The 18,973-nt window shown below is 36.9% G+C and overlaps 1 protein-coding gene across 4 annotated transcripts in view; it reads left to right on the top strand.

The window, feature by feature from the left end:
- TMEM161B (transmembrane protein 161B) overlaps positions 1–9,346 on the top strand; it is a 42,575-nt gene extending 33,229 nt beyond the window's left edge. For all 4 annotated transcript variants that reach the window (XM_027656834.1, XM_027656836.1, XM_027656833.1 and 1 more), the window contains 2 exons: positions 182–278; positions 1,130–9,346. In XM_027656834.1, the coding sequence (XP_027512635.1) occupies positions 182–278; positions 1,130–1,407 (375 nt within the window). In that variant the 3' untranslated portion in view covers positions 1,408–9,346. The remainder of the gene's footprint in view (positions 1–181; positions 279–1,129) is intronic.
- The last annotated feature ends 9,627 nt before the right edge of the window (positions 9,347–18,973 follow it).

Here is an 18,973-nt window from a genome sequence, read left to right as displayed (position 1 = left end):
TCTTCTTGAGATCTTTTGAAGACAGTAGGTCATGTGACAAGAGGTGTTAGAAAACTCTTAGAACAGCTTTAATGCATAAGTACTGGGTTTTTTTAATAAATTCTTTTTAGTTGACATGTTCATAAGGATTTGCTTTGTTCAGCTAGGACTCATGAATTTTACTGTCTTCTGTTTTTCCCAGGTGGCTCGGGTATTCTATTATCTTTGTGTAATTGCACTGCAGTATGTTGCACCATTGGTAATGCTCCTTCACACAACTTTGCTCTTGAAAACACTAGGTAGGCAAAACTCGATCAACAAAAATACATTCAGTTTTACAACGGGCTTTTATATTTTCACCTTACTAAAGAGAGTGAGAATGTATGGGTAGAATTTGCAACACAGAAACACATTGTAGTTTCCTGCGCTTTAAAACATTCATGTGTGGCTTTAAAGCAGTTTTCTTCATTGCTGCTTTTGATATCTTTCAGTCATATACTAATTTGTTTAATTTGTTTCTGAGAAATTGTGTAATACAACCAACTAAGCTGTTTACTTCTGTTGAAATATTTATCTTTCAAGAAATATTCTATAACTGAGCTGTATAAAGCATTGTTGATTTAACTTCATGAACATATCTTAAAGGATTTTTTTCAGCTTTTTTATCTTTAGTAGGCTTTTTGAATGGGAATTATGAAATATGGGAGATCTGAAGTCACTCCAGTTTGATATTTTTTTTTCTTGTGAGAGATAACTTTTACAGCCTGCCATGTAGTCATGGCATTCTTTTTTGCAAAAAGGCAATGGAATGAGATAGACTTTATTAGGCTGTGATTCATTCTGTTCTGGAGTAGACATCTACATCTGGTGAGATGAATTGTACCCAGAACCGACAGGGGTCCCAAGGCAGCTATATTGCATGTAGAGGTCAGAAAAGGAAAGGTTAATCCTACCCCAGTAGCTTCTGGTATGATCAGGAAACCACACAGATGAATACAGTTAGTATTTATTTACTAAGTTATGAAAAGTTATCATTTTTATGTGTGTGTTCAAAATATATCTGAAATGATCTGCGGAGTAGTAGATAGTAGTAGATAGAAGTAGTAGAACTTAATTTTACAAAAATCTGTTACTCGTTTCTTTTTGACAGGTAATTATTCTTGGGGCATCTACTCAGAACTGAATTCTGACACTCCAGTGGAAAAGAGTCTGCTTCCCAGTTCTGTTTCTTCTGAGTTTCCACCTGCTGATGGGAAGATGAAAGTAACAGTAGTACAAATAACCATGGCTTTGGGAAGTCTAAAGAATATTTTCACTCCTCTCCTGTTCCGGGGACTCCTGTCTTTTCTCACCTGGTGGATTGCTGCTTGCCTTTTTTCTACAAGCCTTTTTGGGCTCTTCTATCACCAGTACCTGACTGTGGCATGAACAAGTCAACTGACAAAGCAAGTGTGAGGTCAATACAAACCCAGGTACCCAAGAGGAGATGAAGAGAAAACTATATATGAAGAGAAAACATATCATAATTATTTTTAAGCACTTCCTCTGTGTTCTCAGGGTGAATAATCTTAAAATGTTTAAAATCACAACTGGGTTTGTTATTTTTGTTACCCAAATGGTAGGTAACTAATTGAATTATAGTATTGGGACTGACTGACATTATTGTGTGATAGATGGTGGTAAGCATGCTGAAAAAATGCAACCTCTGAGTATCTTGGTTTCCATAAACAGCAAACCAGCCTCAAAAATTTGTGTTTTACACATCAAAGTCAGTGACTGAACTGCGTTCAAAGGGTACTGGTTATAGTGATGGTGGCTGCCTATCGTTTTAAGTCTTGAAACTGAGCCATACTATGAAAGGAGAAAGAGGGGATTTAAAAAAAATAATTCTGTTGGATAGCTATTGATCACTTTTCTCCATGGAAAATGAAATAATCCAACAGGACAGGAGAGTTACTGTATATTACAGTAAGGAAAGTTGTATAAAATTTAAATTTAACAGGAGTTATGTATGTACCTGACAGGTATTGCTGCCTACATATTTTGCAGGAGTGCTTGTGCAGTAAGAAGAGAGTTATAACAAATATATTATTTCAGTCCCTGCAGTCATTTTGGAGTAATGGCCATCTGTATTGGTGCTAATATTGATCCACAGATTCCATCTGGATCTTTTAAATTTCTTCTTTTGAGGTAATAGATAAATTCCATTGAATGCACAAAATAATAGAAAATAATTAGTGACAACAATCAAACATTTCAAAACAAAAGAGTTTAATCCTGCTGACTGAGAGTGTATGTATATGTGTAATGTGCATATAAATATATATTATATATTAAATATATAATATATATGAAGTTATAAAATATGGAATCTTATTTTAAATTACTGAATGTATCTCACAGGGCCGTGGGAGAGGGATGTATGTGTATCTAGTAATTTCAAGATCCCTTTTGAAATGAAAATTAAATTTTTTTTTTGAAAGTTGAGTTGAAAGGGCTATTTGTTTTTGGTGCCTCTTCAGAGGTACTCAGCTATACTAAAGAACTTACACTGTCTTGGAAGAAAAGATTGCTTAAACTGTTAATCTTGAAATTTCTGCTCTGTCAGATCATCATCTTTTGCCACTTTAATCTGTCTTAACTTGGCCATATAATAAGAGTTAATAGATCTTGGCTCCAGAAACAGATTTTCTGTGTAATAAAACAGCTATATAGTAAGGAGAAGAAAAGCATTAACTTTACAAGTTTTGCTTAAGTGGAGGGATAAATTCCAAGTATAAAACCATTGACAGTTTTTCAGATGTTTTGTGTAATTGCAAAACAGAATGGGGATTTATATGCAGTAGCTTTTTTAAACAGTTAATATTACACTTTGCAGAGGTCAGTGGGTTTTTTAACTAATACTAGCTGTTTTTATGTTACTGTTCTTTTTCTCTTGAATTTGTGTACAGCTTTTGCATATAATAATCATTTATAAATGGAAAAGCTTAACTAAGTATTTAATATGTAGCAAACCTACCATATGGGAAAACAAACTCAATGAATGCAGAAAACCAAGAATTTAAGCTGGTGATAAACTATCTTACTGTGTTGAATGCCTTTTAAGTTATTTATTAGTTTATTAAATTGCATTTAGTGACACTGGGGGAATATATGTGTACACCAGCCAATACCTACCGCATGCATTGGGGATGTCTGAGAACACCTTGCATGATGCTACTGGTTTTAGTTCAGTGTAGTATTTCAGTGTGACTGGTGCTGCAAGCTTTGTTGTTTTCACACCAGCTTTTCGTAACTAACGAGGACAAAGGCTTGACTGTGAATTGGCCTAAAGAATAATATTTGACTTTATAGATTCAGATCTCAAAACATTCTTAGGAAGTATCTTTCAGATGAACAATAGAATTACAAAATATGACAGGTCCAGCAATCCTGGACTTTCTTATTAGTTCAAGATATATCATTACTAATAGAATTAACAAGACCAGCTTTTAAGTTAGAGTTAGGTGTTCAATGCTAATCTTTTGTTCAGGAAGATAAAACAATATAGTGCAGTTTGGTTGGGACAGTGAACTTGGCTGAAGACTCTCACTATGTAGGAGATGTAACCTGTTGTTGCAATCTGAAGGAGTAAATTCTGGATAATGGAGAATACTCTAAAATAATGTTAAATCAGAATTTCTGTTGGCATAGTTATTTATTCTTCAAGCTTATAAGCACAAGTGAACTGTAGTTATGTAGTGTTGAATTCAGCAAAGGCAATGAGTGGATCATGTAGCTGAGCTTCACAGAGCTTTTGCTAAGAGCTCATACTGTCTTGCTATTCAGACATCACACTGATCACAATGAAAAATAGGCACCTGGATGTTGCTAACATTAATATCAATGCTTCTAGCCATTGCTGTTCCATTGTTCTGCAGAACTGAGTGGTTGACCTTCAGGTTAGCAGTCTGATCTGAGTGGGAGATAGTCTCTCATTGGATCCATTTAATTGTTAGATGAGTCCAGGAGGCTTATGAAAAACTAAAATATGGCAGTAAAATGTGAAGTGACAGTGAAACTAGAGGGCCTGTATTGCTAAGGTTTTGAGCAATTATGATATATACACAAAAATGTCTTTTGGGGTTGTTACTTTAATAATCCTGACTTCCATGTATATTATGTAAGGTTCAAAGGAGTATCTGCCCACTTCTTTAGTAAGTTCTTTTAAAAGAGCAGCTAACAAATTCTTTCTTTTTTTTTTCATGGAGACCTTTACCAGCACCTGGGAGTGAAGGGAAAGCATCTTACAAAAGTGGAAAAACAAGTAAAACAGTACTGAAAGCTTGGTAGTTTTTATTCAGGTTTCTTACACATTTTATCTTGCTTTTTGGCCAATGCTTAATCATAGAATTCTAGAATGGTTTGGGTTGGAATGGACCTTAAGGGTCATCTCATTCCAAATCCCCTGCCATGGGCAATGGCACCAGACCAGGTTGCTCCCAGCCTCATCGAACTTGGTCTTGAACACTTCCAAGGATGGGGCATCCACAGCTTCTCTGGGGAACCTGTGCCAGTACCTCACCACCATCACAGAGAAGAGTTTCTACCTAATACCTAATCTAAATCTCCCATCTTTTAGTTTAAAACCATTCCCCCTTTTTCTGTCACACTCTGCCTGTGTAAAAAGTTGTTCTCCCTATTTTTTATAAGCCCTGTTTAGTACTGGAAGGTTGCAGCGAGGTCTCCTTTAATTTCTGAGAGATTTAAGGCTAAAATGTGCCTTTGGCAAATAATCCGTATTTGTCTCTTTCTTCAGGTCACACCTCCCTCTCTCAGTGATGTGACTTGTTAGCTTGACTTCTGTTTCTGATCTACAGTGCTTTCCCCATGTCCCTACTCAGAACAAACTCTAGGCTAAATTTAGTTTGGTATTGTATTTTGACTTCTGTTCTTTTGGTTTAAATTAAGCTATTTTTGAAGGATTAATTCCTTTAAATAGGTTATATAACTTTGAATTCCAGGTGAAATATGAAGAAACTCGTTAGCGATTATTTAAACACTGCACTTTTTTAAAGTGGGTCCCTTTAGACAAAGTGTTAAGATAGTGATAAATCCAAGTCTTCCGGCAAGCTCAGGGAGGTCCAGATCTAACACTTGGGCTATTTCTGAGCTAAAAGAATTTGATTAGAAAAAGGAGAATAAATTATAGCAAGTCTATTCTTTCACTTTGTAGGTGAGGTTTTTAGGCAGCACTTGTCCTCTTTCGATACCTTCTCAAGTTGTAGGATTTACCAGTTTTTGAGGTCTCTTTAGCTGCACAGTTTTTTCCTCTTCCAGAATTCTCTTGCATAAGAATCAGCAGATTAAGTAACAGGGAAAAACAGGTTATATCAGTACAAGAGAACATCACTGTACAGAGCAATGTACTTAGAGAAAATTAATTTCTGTAATTAATTGTTCTCCTCCTTTGAGTCACAAGGAAGAAAGATGGTGGATTCTTCCTTGGGTTGTGAAGTCAAATTTGCCTGTGGACAAAAATGCCACGAAGATACATCAGCACAACAATTATGTAGCATAACCTCACTCTGTGTAAAGGTTAGCGAGTACAGAAATTTCAGCCAACTTCAAAGGAACAATTCAAAGTGTTGTACTTGGTTACAGTAACTACAGTTAAGTGGTAATAGGGGTCTTGGATGTATCACATAAAAAATTTAACATGTGATCTTAAAGCTGTCAGAAGACTCTACAAGGTAAAAGGCCCTATGCCTCTTTATTTTCAGAAGTCTGTGCTTTCCACAGAGAAGATTTTATCAGTTTTTAAGTACTATGCTTCATGCTTTATCACATGACACAATGTGCATGACAGACACAACCCCTCCCCTCCTAGACTTAACCCGACAGTTAATTTTGTCAATATAAAGTTACTATATAGTTTTAGTTAAGGTTTAAGTGCACAGAGAAAACAGAAACATTGAATGAGAATGAGGCCAAAGAAAATTATATGTTCTCTTGGGGATATCTTTCTATAATGGATTAGCAAAATCTAATGGAGGAAGGCAACAGCAGGTTACTTGTATCCTAAATCAAATATTAAATGTGAATCTTTACCATTATGAGTAAGACTGTTATTTTTAGCATCTGCAGCCTACGTCCCAAATGGCAAGCTAAGAACAATATTTTGACCTCACTGATATTTATTCTAAAGAGCATCTAGGCAACAAGTTTCTGAGGCCAAATGTCTGATCTTGTTAAGCAGGCTGATGCAGCATGGCGAGTCTGTGCTTTGGAGTGATTTTTGTGCAAGTGCTTTTTTTGGAAAGTCTACCATGCTTTGTGACTTGTGCAGCACATGCAATGAAGTGGATGGTATGTCTTTTCTCCACTCCTGAATATTAAACTGAGAGGTTTTTCTCCTCTGGGTGAGATCGTGAGGCCAAGATATTATTTCCAGGCTGCTTTTACTGACATCTGTATATGCTGCACTTAACTTTTTTCAGTCTCTCACTGTGGACTGCCAGGAGAATAATACTGCACTGGATGTTATTTTGCATGCCAGTGTGTAAGTATTTTTATAACTTTGATTTCAATGGCATTTATAATGAAAATTATTTTTAATCCTAATACCATGGATCATACTTTCATTTTTTAAATTAATATCAGTGCCTGCAACTAGAAGTCAAACACTTCTACACTAATTTTTTTTTAAACTTGATGTCCAGAGTGAAGTATTCACAAGTATGCAGTTTTATATCGAAGTGCAAAATCCACCTGTAAATATGATCACACATCAGTCAAAAACCTTGATTTATATTTGCAGCATTTCTGTCATCAGCATGCTGTCCATATGACTGCTGTTTATAAAACACACATCTCACTAGAGTTTTGAGTAGCTTTTTACAAACTCCTTAATGGTAGGTCATTACTATTTTGTAATGCTGCAAAGTAATTTTAAAACCTGGCTTAAAATTCTTGTCATTAAAGTCAACCTTGTTCTCTTTTCCTCTGTTAATAGTAACTCTCCCTCCCATATATGTTCTAAGCTTCAAGAATGCATATTTGTAGTCTTTTTATAAAAACCTGGGATGAAGAAAAATGCACCCAAAATTGTATTTCATAACTACCCGGGTAGTTCATACCCATGTCATGATGTGCCAACAAACAGTTTTTATTTTTTCTGTCTTTGGTCATTCCTTTGTCCCATTGTTAACAATCGTGCACATTTTCAGTATGTAAGGTTTTCTAGGAGGAATACATGGAGAAATACTCTGTAATAGCAATTACAAGAAACTGTCTAATGTTTCAGTCTTCCCATTTATGTGAGCAAATATTAATGTAAAGATTTCTCATAAGGTAGACTTGTTATAAATTGCACAGGGAACATCCTCCAAGTTGTAAATATTTTACTTTAAATATGTCTCTTTATTGCTGGGAACACACAAATTAAGTGTTATTGTTCTGTTAATAGTATTTTTTTTTTGTCTTTAAGTGAAAAGCTTATAATACTTTCTACTCTGCAACAAACCTAAGATGAAAAGACTCCCCTCCCTTCATTTTAACATTTGACAAATGGGAAAGACTCTGATGTTATTTATGTAAATTCGAGCTTCCTCTTATTGCTACATTACTGTTAAAATATGATTTTTATAGTTACAGCTTTACAAGTACTAAGACTGTCATGCTTCACAGTGAAGGTGGTGTCAAGTGGCATTTGCTTTGTATTGATCTGGTGTTGCATTACCTGCTGTTTCAAAACAACTTGCCTCCTATGCTTTTAGAGGTTTATCAGGATCTGCAAACAGGAGAGTGCAGCACATGTTGGAAAAGCTCTCTTTTCAGTTGAGGTTTTTTGTTTTTGTTTTTTGTGGCATGGATAATACTTAGGTACAATTACTACAAATAATAAACAACCTCCAGTAACATTGCATTCTTTTTGTACACTGTAAAGTGCCTAATCATGGGTGATTCTGCTAGCCCTCGAAATGTGGTTTGCTGTGAAATTATTGTTTTCATACAGTTTTTGGCATATGTAATGTCCATGTGTGGTTTTGAGTTATTATACATTGGAGGCAAAGAAGATTTTGAAGAAATCTTTTCCATTCCTGTTACTTAAATGGTAATCTAACAGCTTTGCCCGTACCTAACTGGTAATTTAACACCCTGCTACCACCTCTGCATTGTGTTTCTGGTTTTATGATTGAGAGAGGATTTACAAGATTCTGAAAGGTTGACTTACCAAGTTTTTTAGTGACACCCTGGGTGTTAATTATACCCCAGTTGTGCAGGCGGATGGGTGACTTCCTCCAGGTAAGTTGTTCTGCTTGAGCTCAGAAAGGCTACGCTGATGTTCACTGAGTCCCTATGGATTCAGAGCACAAAGAGTACCGAATGCAGTATGGCTGGCTGACACCAAGCAAATCAGCTCCAGAAAGTTACACCTTGTACCGTTTTGTAGAATGCTGTTAGGGTCTTGAATAGGGAAACCATACTTTCCACTGCTTCTCCATCTCCAACAGCGCAAGAGCTGTAGGTGAAACCTGCCTGCTCTGGTGCAGCAGGAAAATTAAACAAGTGAGGAAACAGCAGGTGGCTGCTCCTGAGTTAATTATGCATTTTAGATGTGAAGTGCTTGTAAGTTGAGATGGTGTTGCCGATTCAAATCTACCAAAGGAGGCCTTTTTCCAAGAAAGGCTTAAAACAGCATGTTGAGCTTTTAGCTCTAAAATGTGGCTGTAGCAATCCATACTGTATGTAGTACACTGTTGGGGAAAACTTGCTCTAGTAAGCTTGCTAAACATTTCCTTACACTATTTATAAAAAGTTACATTACTTTTTTTACTGTAGAGCATTTAAGAAGCTGATTTTGTCTTGCTCAGGCAGCATTTTGTATAAATGTGAAAATAGTAAGGATTGGTTTGTCGTCTAAATGCCTAAATTCCTTTAACAACAGTCAGTTTTGCAAAGTTGAAGCAAGGTTATACTTTCTTACTCCCTACTAATTGTGCCGAAATGTTATAGTTTAACTTTGCTTTTATAATGCACACATTATTAAAATTAATTTTATATCAATGAGTTGTTAATGTTAATAACCACAGGAAATCTACAAGAAACTGTGATATCTGCTGTATATCAACTGGCCCCATCAACTTGCTTGCCTTTGCAAAGCATTGATCCATATTGGACATTTAATGTCTACTGCAGTGATGCTCATATAGTATTTTAGTATCCCTACATGTACTCTGCATGCCTTGCACTTGTGCACTGTAAAAGACTGTTTTACAGTACTTTAGGTTGAAAAAAACCCTTCCATTATTTTATATAGTATTTCCCTTATCCAAAATAGGACAGTTTCTAAAGCCAAAGATCAATAAATGTTTATTGTCTATCAGTGTGATTTTTCTTCCTATTTTGTGTGATATATGCTACTTTTTATCAACTTCTGCAAAATCTCCAAAGAGCATGTGATAACAGGCTTTTTATCAGTTTCTTTACTAGTCGAAGTTGTTTGCTTCTTTTAGAAATAATTGAGTAGACCATTTATCCTCTTCATGTTTGGGGTGCAGCAGAATAAACAATTTTCTAGTATCATATGAACAGCAGTCTACCCTCAAGGAACCACTTACAGATTTCATATGAATGTCTAAGTTTGGGAACAGTTTCTGGGGAAAAGATTGACTATACACCATGGTGAGTGGAAGAAAATCTGAGTTTCCCAGTACACTCAACAGATTTGTCACTTTTCTTCTTGACTGTCACCCTTCCTAACAGATCAGTTAGAAAGGGATTGTATTTGCTTCTTACAAAAAGAAATGTGTTTAAAAACATTACATGGTCTCTTCTATGTGTTTCATCCTAACAATACTAAGAAGGACTATGTTTAATAACATAACTTATGTTTGTTTTTTATTTTTATTTTTGGAATATAACATTTGATTATGCATGCAGTTTCTTTCCATGTGTGCAGCACATGCAGATGAATGATGCCGACATTGCTCAGATAGTTTTGCAGCAGCAGAAGAAAAATTCCTTGAGAAAACGTCCTCCTTTAACCTAAAACCAAAGACCCCTTCAGTTTTACAGGCATAAGTCCTGTTGCTGAGATTGTCAGTGTCCCACAGTCCTCAGAAGAGCTAGTCTTGATTGTTTGGGTGGGGATTTGAAAGTGTTCAGTGCGTTTGAGCTGTGGGTCCCTCTCCTGAAAGTGATCAGCCTCAGATAACAGGGTAAGTTTATAATCATGGTTAAGAGGAAGGTAACGAGCTCTGGTGGGAGAGCTGTGTCTCAGAAGCCAGCTCAGACTTCTGTTTTCTCTGTGCATCCTGAAGCTTAAGGCTGCCCTTAGGCTCTACAGTCCCCAGGGCTTTACAGTAGAATGGTCGTTTAGCTCAAAAAAAATGGTGAAAACCTTGGCAGTGTGCTCCTGGAATGAAAGCAAGCCTTGGATTTCAAGGATTGTAATGATTTAAAAGGTCTTCAGCAAGGAAAACCAGCAAAACTGATCTCAGCTGTCAAGTGCAAGCATGCATGATTCACTGCAATAGCCTAGGAACTACCCAATTTTTTGAAATGTTTGTTTTATCAGAGTATGTTCGTGGTAGAGGAAGGCCTGGAAGTATACTCGAGCTAAGAGGGCAAGCATCTGGTACCTGTCCCGTGCTGGCTGGTCTAGTCAGGGCTGAGAATATGTTGAAGTTGTTGCTGGTTTGATTTGGATTTTATGAAGAATTTTCAAAGGTACAACACAGTTATTGTTTCTTGCCTCCTTAGTAGGCTGTTACCTGGGGGACTGGAAAATGGATGCAGCAGAGACTTGGCGATCTTTGGAGGAGTCTTCATTCTAAATCTGCATTAAGAAATAGAAAGTAATTTGTTATACTTATTTTAGAACTGAGGGTTAGTGTTTTGCAATCCTGTTGGGTCCAGGGGAAAGTCAACTTTTTAGTTTGTGAAATGAGAGCCACTCTACAATCTGTCTCTCTTTAAAGCAGTCAAGAAAATAAAGCATCCTTCTCTGAATTATGAGGTTCAGAAGCTGCTTTCAGTGGTTCTGAATAACCAAGCCCTGTCATGTTCCTCTCATCCGTCAAATCTGAAAGCAGCTTTTCAACAAGTGTAGAATTTCTGTGATTTCCTGAAATGCTCATTTTTATAGAATTAAGGGTTATGGTATGTAGCAGTTGTGCATATGTCAGAAACTGAAAGAATTCAGGCTCTTGGTTGGATTTAGGCCGGTCTTTTAGCATCAGAGATGTCCCGTTGCTTCCATTCATTTGGATTATGTTGTGACTAGGACAAACTTGCAAGTTTTGGTTATAAAATCCAGTTTTCTTCTTTGAGTGAGCACACGTTTTGGTATCAGCCTGACAAGAAGAGTGAAATACAAAAATCTTCAGCCCAAACATCTGTATCTTGTCCCAGTTGCCAGTTTCCCTCTCCTGGTGTTCTTGGAGTAGGATTAAGCTGTTGTTGCCATTTCGCAGACAGCCTGAGCTCACAGAATTGGGAAAGGGGGCACAGGGAGGGACAACAGCTGAATAAAATGTCAAGGAATTTGGGCTACAATTTACAGAATGAAAGATACAGAAGGCAGTTCCAGACAGGGATTTGTTGGCCAAGGAAAGCACAACGTGATTATCTGTTAGTTCAGTGCACACTGCTGGAATCCATCTGGGATATGAGGAGTGAATGTCACTCTTTAAAAAATGAAAGGGCAGATTGGAGATAATGTGTAGTGCAGGACATACAGGACCAATGCCATAAAACTATGCGGTGGTGTGTGTTCTTTTTCGTGTGAAAACCTGGGAAAACTGCGGAGCACTTAAGGACTAGAAAAAATTACTTTTAATTAGAAATGTAAAAAAAACCTCTGCAAAGTTATCAAGGGAAAATTCAGAGGTTAAAGTACCGTAACATGGAAAAAAAAACTGCATTGAGGAGGACTCTAATCTTAGAGGAAGACAGAACAGGAACCAGAGATTGGAACCTGATATTAGATAAATTACAGTAGTAGAAAGTGTTGTTTTAACAGAGCCGTCACTATTTGCATTTCAGCTTGAAGCAGTGAATTCTCCAGAGGGTAGTCTTCATGCATCCTCTATGTAAGGTGTGGTGGGTGAGCAAGTTGTTGCTCTCAATACAAGGGCAATTAACAAAAACTAAAGAAACCAGGGGACCAACAACTAGACTGCTGTTTAATTCAGTTTTATTCTAGGGACTGGAATTTTGGAACTTTTGGATTGGCAGTGCTGTGACTGGTTTCCCACATGAAAAATTTGACACCAACTATGCATAGACATTTTTTTTATTTGCGTTGGTTTTAATGATTTAAGAAAATTGTAGTGGTAAAAGATTTTAAAATACAAAAAATTGTAATGTAGATTTGAAAATAACAAAATATAAACTGAGGAAATAGGAATATTTTATCTGTCTAGAGGCATAATGATATTTTAGAAAGGAAAACTTTCTCTTAAAATTCTTTTTCTAAATGCTGCTGAATTGAACTCCATTGAACGCAGGTTTTAGCTGCAGAGAGTTTTTTTCATTGGGCCAACCTCCACAGGTGCTTCCTATGTCCTCTATGGACGCATCAAGCCAGTCAGCCCAGGAACGTTTACTGTCTCTCTCTGCATCCTATACTCGTGTCCTCCTCCCCCACAAAGAGGGACACCAGGCACATGTGCTCCCACATCTGTCTGTAATTACAGATTTACACAATTATTACTCACCCTTTGTATACTTATACAGACTACTACTGTGTGCTCCCCTTCCAGATGATCGTCTCCCACATTTTAATTGGACAGCCCTGTTAATGTATATCACAATTAACTTTGCTTGTTTTGCAACAGCTTTGTGACCCTGGCTCTTATGTGCCTGTTGTGGTTTCACCTCAACTGGCAGCGAGGCCCCACGCAGCCACTCACTCACTGCCCCACCAGCAGGATCGGGGAGAGAATCGGATGGGTAAAAACTACAAAACTTGTGGGTTGAGATAAAGATAGTTTAATATAGGAAGCAAAAGCCACACAGACAAGCAAAGCTAAAAAAGGAATTATTTCTCTGATTCTCATGGGCAGGCAGGCACTCAACCAGGGTCAGGAGAGGAGGGCTGCATCACGTGTAATGGTTACTTGGGAAGACAAACACCATCACTCTAAATGAACCCCTCTGCTCTTACACCTTCTTTCCCCCACGTTATGTACTGAGTATGATGTCATAACGGTCTGGAGTATCCCTTTGGTCAGTTTGGGTCGCCTATCCTGCCTGTGTCTCCTCCCAACCTCCCATGCACTCCCAACCTTCTTGCCAGCATGACAGTATGAGGAGAAGGCCTTGGCTCTGTGTAAGCCCTGCTCAGCAATAACAAAAACATCTCTATATTATCATCACTGTGTCCAGCACAAATCCAAAACATCCCCCCATACTAGCCACTGAAGAAAATTAACTCTAACCCAGCTGAAAACTGCACATCTGGATATTTGATAATTCTCAGATCCTTTTAGGCAGTTCTGTTGCAAGACAATTATTTCCTTTTCTGGTTTTTTTTATATATATCAGGTTATTTTTCATTTTTTTAAAGTGTAGTACTTGGCATTTTGTTGTGTTTCTTTTTAAAAAAATATTTATTTCTGACCATTTCTCCAGTGCATCAAAATTAACTTCAAATTCAAATGAATTGTAACTTGGGTACATTAGGCTTAACATGTTTTCTACACAAACATATGAGGATCATACAATCATAGAATAGTTTGGGCTAGAATGGACCTTTAAAAATTATCTAGTCTATCCCCCCAGATGTTAAGAAAGATATCGAAGTGTATTGTTCTCATAGGAATGTGTGCACACGTGCATTATACGTATGTTTACATCTGTGTGTTTTTATATATAAACACCACTCCCATGGTGATCAGTGGCCTTCCTCAAACACTCCTGAATGAATACATTTAACTTTTCTTAATATTCCTTAGTCTCTTTTTTCTATATCCTGGCCTGCCACTATGAAAAACAAACAAAAGAAGAGCATTCCTGCAGCTTATTTGTTTAATTTCACTTGTAAGAACCAGCTATTAATTTTCATTCTTATTTCCACTGTCCCTTAGACATTCTTAGGTTTCTTGGTTTTATCCCTGTCTGCCTGTTCTAGATTTTCTTATGCTTCCTCTTATTTGTTTGCTGTTGTCTGCTTTTGTTCTGAGTTTGGTTATGAAGGAAATCCAGCTTTCTTCTTGCTCTGATTCCATTTTTCCGTCCATGTTATTTCTCCTATCCATTGTTATTTATCATCTCTCTTAACTCCCACTAGAAAAGTCACTTTTCTTATACACTTTGTAGAAGGAGCTGTTGAAAGATTTTAAACACAGTTAGGTCACCCCCCCAGCATAAATTTATCATTTTGAGAAGCCTTGTAAAGTCCAGCTTTGCTGCCTTTTGTAAAAATCTCCAATGTCTGGCAGCTCCAAGAGTTCCTGATGTTTGCATCTTTACACAACAGAGTTATTCTAAGCTCACAGAAAAAGGATTTTATTACAGAATAGTTACTTTCAGTTATACTTTATGATTTTTAACAGATTTTGATTAACACAATGCTTTCAATCCATGTTCTCTTAACTTCTCAAGGAACTCAAGAAGCTTGTAGGTGTTTTCTGTCCATTGCAGAGCTGTATCAAGAAAGGCAGCAGCCTTCTGTGGAAGGCATTATAAAGAAATAAATATGCCCAAAGTCATCTGTTGATGCCTGTGATGCGGAGCTGTGCTAAACAGAGCAGCTCTTCAGGGCAGGGAATTGTGCCCTTAAAGTTGGCCTATTTGCATAAGTGAATTTAGTAGTATTTCTGCTTTTTAACAAACAAATTAGGTTATGTTAACATCAGTCTGAAATAGAGAGAAATAAGTTTTGAAGTGGTCAGGGCACATGTTACTTAAATAAAATGTATTTTTTCAATATATGTTTAGTCTCTACAATCCTGTTTTTACTTCTATCTTTTGTTTCCTTTGATGCTACTACATAAAATAGCATGAGGTTTATTTTTTGCAAGCTCTTTACTGGGAGAGGGATATTACATCTGAGAAAATGACTGTGCTAAGCTTTTCACATACAAATGGGTCTTAGACTTTAAAACTAACTTTTAAGATAAGTTTTAAACTATTTTAAAATTACTTGACTAGATTTCATGGTTGCAGTGTCTCTTTAGCCTGTCTGCTATCTGGTGAAAAATTAAATGTAAGATGGGAAGAGAGAGGTAGAATCTGGATGCTGGAAAATAGCCAGTGTTGGTGCACCTGAAAAATGATCACTATGCAAATGACCTTTCCTTTAGGAAATTTTAAAATAATGAAATCACTTTAATATACTTCTAGCACATCATTTAATTAAAAGGGTTTTAAAATTAAGTTTCCACTGCTGAACAAACAATATAACAATGAATCTGAATTAGCAATGTAAATAGTTTGTTTGGTAGGTAAATGTTAGACCACTACATGGTTAGAAACATGGTGAGAGAGTTTTACAGGGTGAAGTGTTCAAGCCTGTCTACCTCAGGATGAGGAGAGGTCCCTTGTGTGGAGACCCTGGTCTTTTTTTGCTAAGACTTTTTAAAACTTGAGCATATGTCTAACTGGTTAAGCAGAAGCATATTAATACTGGGTTTAGATGGAGCAGTGTTGAGCCCAGTGTGAATCACAATTGAATTCTCCTTTATTTTCCCCCATAAAAAGTCAGCCTTCAGGTAAGGGCTGGACGTTGCCCAAAGGATGAGGAGCTATCCAGGACACACCAGGTTCCCCTTCTATGTCCTGCGGAGAGATGATTATGAGATCCATCACTGTCATCTGAGAGTTATTTCAGTTCTATTTCATGTAGCACATGTGGTTCCTTTTCACAGGACTGGTTTTGAACTCCTAAGACACCTGAGAACTGTTATGTGCTTACTTTTGCCAACATTTTCTTTTTTATGCAATGTTTTGCAAGATGCCTGTTCTGATCCTCCTGCAACCCATGCTTTTTGTTATTCTTTGAGTGAATTAGCATGTTCTGATAGCAGTTTCTTTTTAACCTGTATTTCACTGATAAATGTATATGTGTCTCACAGACTGCATGTGCAGATGGTTTTTTAAGGGAATCTGGGCAGTGATGCTTAGTCCCTGCTGAATCAAAAGGGATGAATTTTGATTAATTTGAAAAAGGAAAGAAACTTTAGTTGAAGCTTTTGCAATTTGGTGACTGGTTTATTGTGTTGTGTGATGCAAAATGTATTTCACAAATTAGTGTGAAATACTGGTTTTAAACTCACTTGTAAAAAGCAGGAGTAAGCACATTTGAAAACTGATTAGAGCTGCATGGAGCTCTTCCCCAGAGATTTGAACTCTGGGGCATATGGCCTCCCACTCCCGGCTATCTCCATCGTTGCTGTTTTGCCCATTTAGTTTGCAGCTGGCTCACCTTGTTCATTTGTGCTGACTTAGTTTAACTGCTTACTTCAGTTGGCCGTGGCAGAGAAGGGGAGGAAAAGAAAAAAAGGAAAAAATAAAATAAAATGTTGCTGCTGCCAGTTCTGTCAACGCACTCGTTTTTCTCCCTTGCAGCTTTCTCTGTTGTTTCACATTGATGGCAAAAAGGCTTTTTTTTAGACAAGAAATTGAACTGTCCCATTCCCATCCTTCTTTAAATAAGACTTCGGGATTTTTTTTTTTTTTGTAATTGATTTCTTAATTGAATTTGAATAAATTTTCATGTTCTTTTTCAGTTTTTCTGAAATTTTTCCTCCCAACACCAATACTCTTGAAAGTATTGAGACTGAGATATCCATTATTCACAAAACTTTCTAGTTAAGAATGTCTTATCTAGACAATTCAATACTGCTCTCTGCTGTGTGCTGTGAGTTATAGGGAAAAAAACAGTGTTAAGCCTAATATATTTGTTAACATATTTTCAGTACCCAGCACAACATGCTTCAGGTGTAAATATTCTCCTGACCATAAAACGCTTTCACTACTAAAGGAATATCTCTGAAGACTGTCCAGCTCCTTCATGGTCTGGTTTTTTGGGGATTTTTTTTGCTCATGAAGTGGACATTAACCAAAAAAGTAAATTTATGATGGCTTGGCTGATGTTGCATAAGATATCTGTGTTTTTATTTTTTTTTTAAACCACAAAGTTTTTTGAATTTGGTTACATAGGAATCCAGACAAAAGATTTTTTTTCTTGCGTCCTTATGACCACTATTTTCTTTTTTTTTTCACTCTGAATAATAAAAATGACAAGGGAAAAGTACAGAACCATTTCACACCTGAGATTGAAGGAGTTGAATTACCATCATTTTGAAGATGTGCCTTTTATATGTCTGCAGTGGTTAAGAAAGATTTTATGGAGCACGAGCATTTGGAGCATAAGCGTTTTAGAGCAATTCAAAATTATTGAAGAGCTACAGATTTTGTAAAGTGCTTCAATTCGTTAGTGACTCAAACAGCATTGTAGTGAGTTTTTTAGGGCTCTTAGTGTGGTCGTATGCACAACCTATAAATGGTCTTTTAATTTCTCCTGGCTTTTTTTCCCCTCTGCATGTTGGTACTGTTGCTGTAAGTGTCCCTCTGCTAATACGAACTTCTGCTAGTACAAATTTCTGTTGAGCAGCAGCGTCCTGCACACAGACTCAGCCTGGCCTAGGTTAAAAAAAGGGTGATTATTGCAACTCTGCCATCACATCCTGATGCTGGTGGTGACATGAGTCATGTGAAAGGTGTATCACCCCCTCACTGTGGAAACAAGACAGTACGTTTCACCCTCACATGTCTAGAGACTAAACAGGTTGCAAATCTAAGATAAAGAAAGACTTTCTAATAAAAATAAAACCAAAAAGTAATTGTGGCACACCTGAAAAAAAAAAAAAAAAAAGTACTGTTGTCACTTTCTTACTAACTATTCTGGACATGGAATCACTTTCCTATTCAAAGTGGTCTTAGAAATTGTAGAGAAACTGTCCCCTTGTGGTGGCATGATTTGGTTATTTTGAGTTTAAATCACGTCTTTCCCTTGATTTTTCTCCTCATTTTGAAAAGCAACATGTGCATAGTTCAATTTACTTAGAAATTTCAGTTGTCTGTCCTAGCCAGGCAGGAGAGCCTGAAAGTTGTGAGTTTATAATACGAACATTCTGCCTCAAAATAACGAGCATCCACATATCCTATCAATAGTGCATTTCCTACTCAATATTACAGAGAGCAAAGTAAAATTTCCTAACAAATTTACAGTAATTTTACTGCAAAAGCAAGATTTTTTTTTCACCATTAGACATTTGGGATGATCCATGCCATTTTTTCATGGGTTGTTTTTAACTTTCAAATCCAATATCTTCTTAGCTGTGCTTCAAATTGCATTTTGTCTTCTGAATGAGTATAAATCCAAGAGCATAAACAGAATCAGAGTGGGTAGGATTGGAAGGGACTGCTAGTGGAGTTATATTGTCCAATCTCCCTAACCTTATGGATTTATGTTTGCCCGTTTGGGGATGGGTATTTGTTTTCTTGGGGATTGGCTGGAAACAGGTGACAGCAATTTGCTTCCTTCAAAGTTGATGGGAACATTCACCAAAGAGAAAAAAAAGACAATATCACCAGTATTCACATAAAATTTGTATTAATATTCACCCAGATCTACCCATAATAATGAATCTAGAGACTTTCCTATTTAGAGCACTTTTATTAAGGACAGATTTGTGAATTAACACATCATTACAGATATGCCAGGTATGTTGGCCCATATGGTGTTTTCAGGACGTCAGAGAATCCTTGTGATCACCCTTATCTGCGCATAGTTGAGTTTTTCAGCTAGATCGATCCACCACTTGTTCTGGATGTCATAGAGTTTCTGTTGGAGCTTGCTGCATGCAAAGCCCTCTATTCAGCGCTGATGGTCAAATGTTTCTAACAGATAAAACCTCCATTCTGAATCGATGGTCTGAACACTTTCAGACTCTTTTCAGTACCAACTGTGTAGTCCAAGACTCAGCAATTCAGTCCATCA

The sequence above is a fragment of the Corapipo altera genome, unplaced genomic scaffold (genome assembly GCF_003945725.1).
Source record: "Corapipo altera isolate COAL_440 unplaced genomic scaffold, ASM394572v1 61281, whole genome shotgun sequence".
NCBI classification, from domain to species: domain Eukaryota; kingdom Metazoa; phylum Chordata; class Aves; order Passeriformes; family Pipridae; genus Corapipo; species Corapipo altera.
The sequence above is the reverse complement of the archived record's forward strand: the minus strand, read 5'-3'. Positions and strand labels throughout refer to the sequence as shown.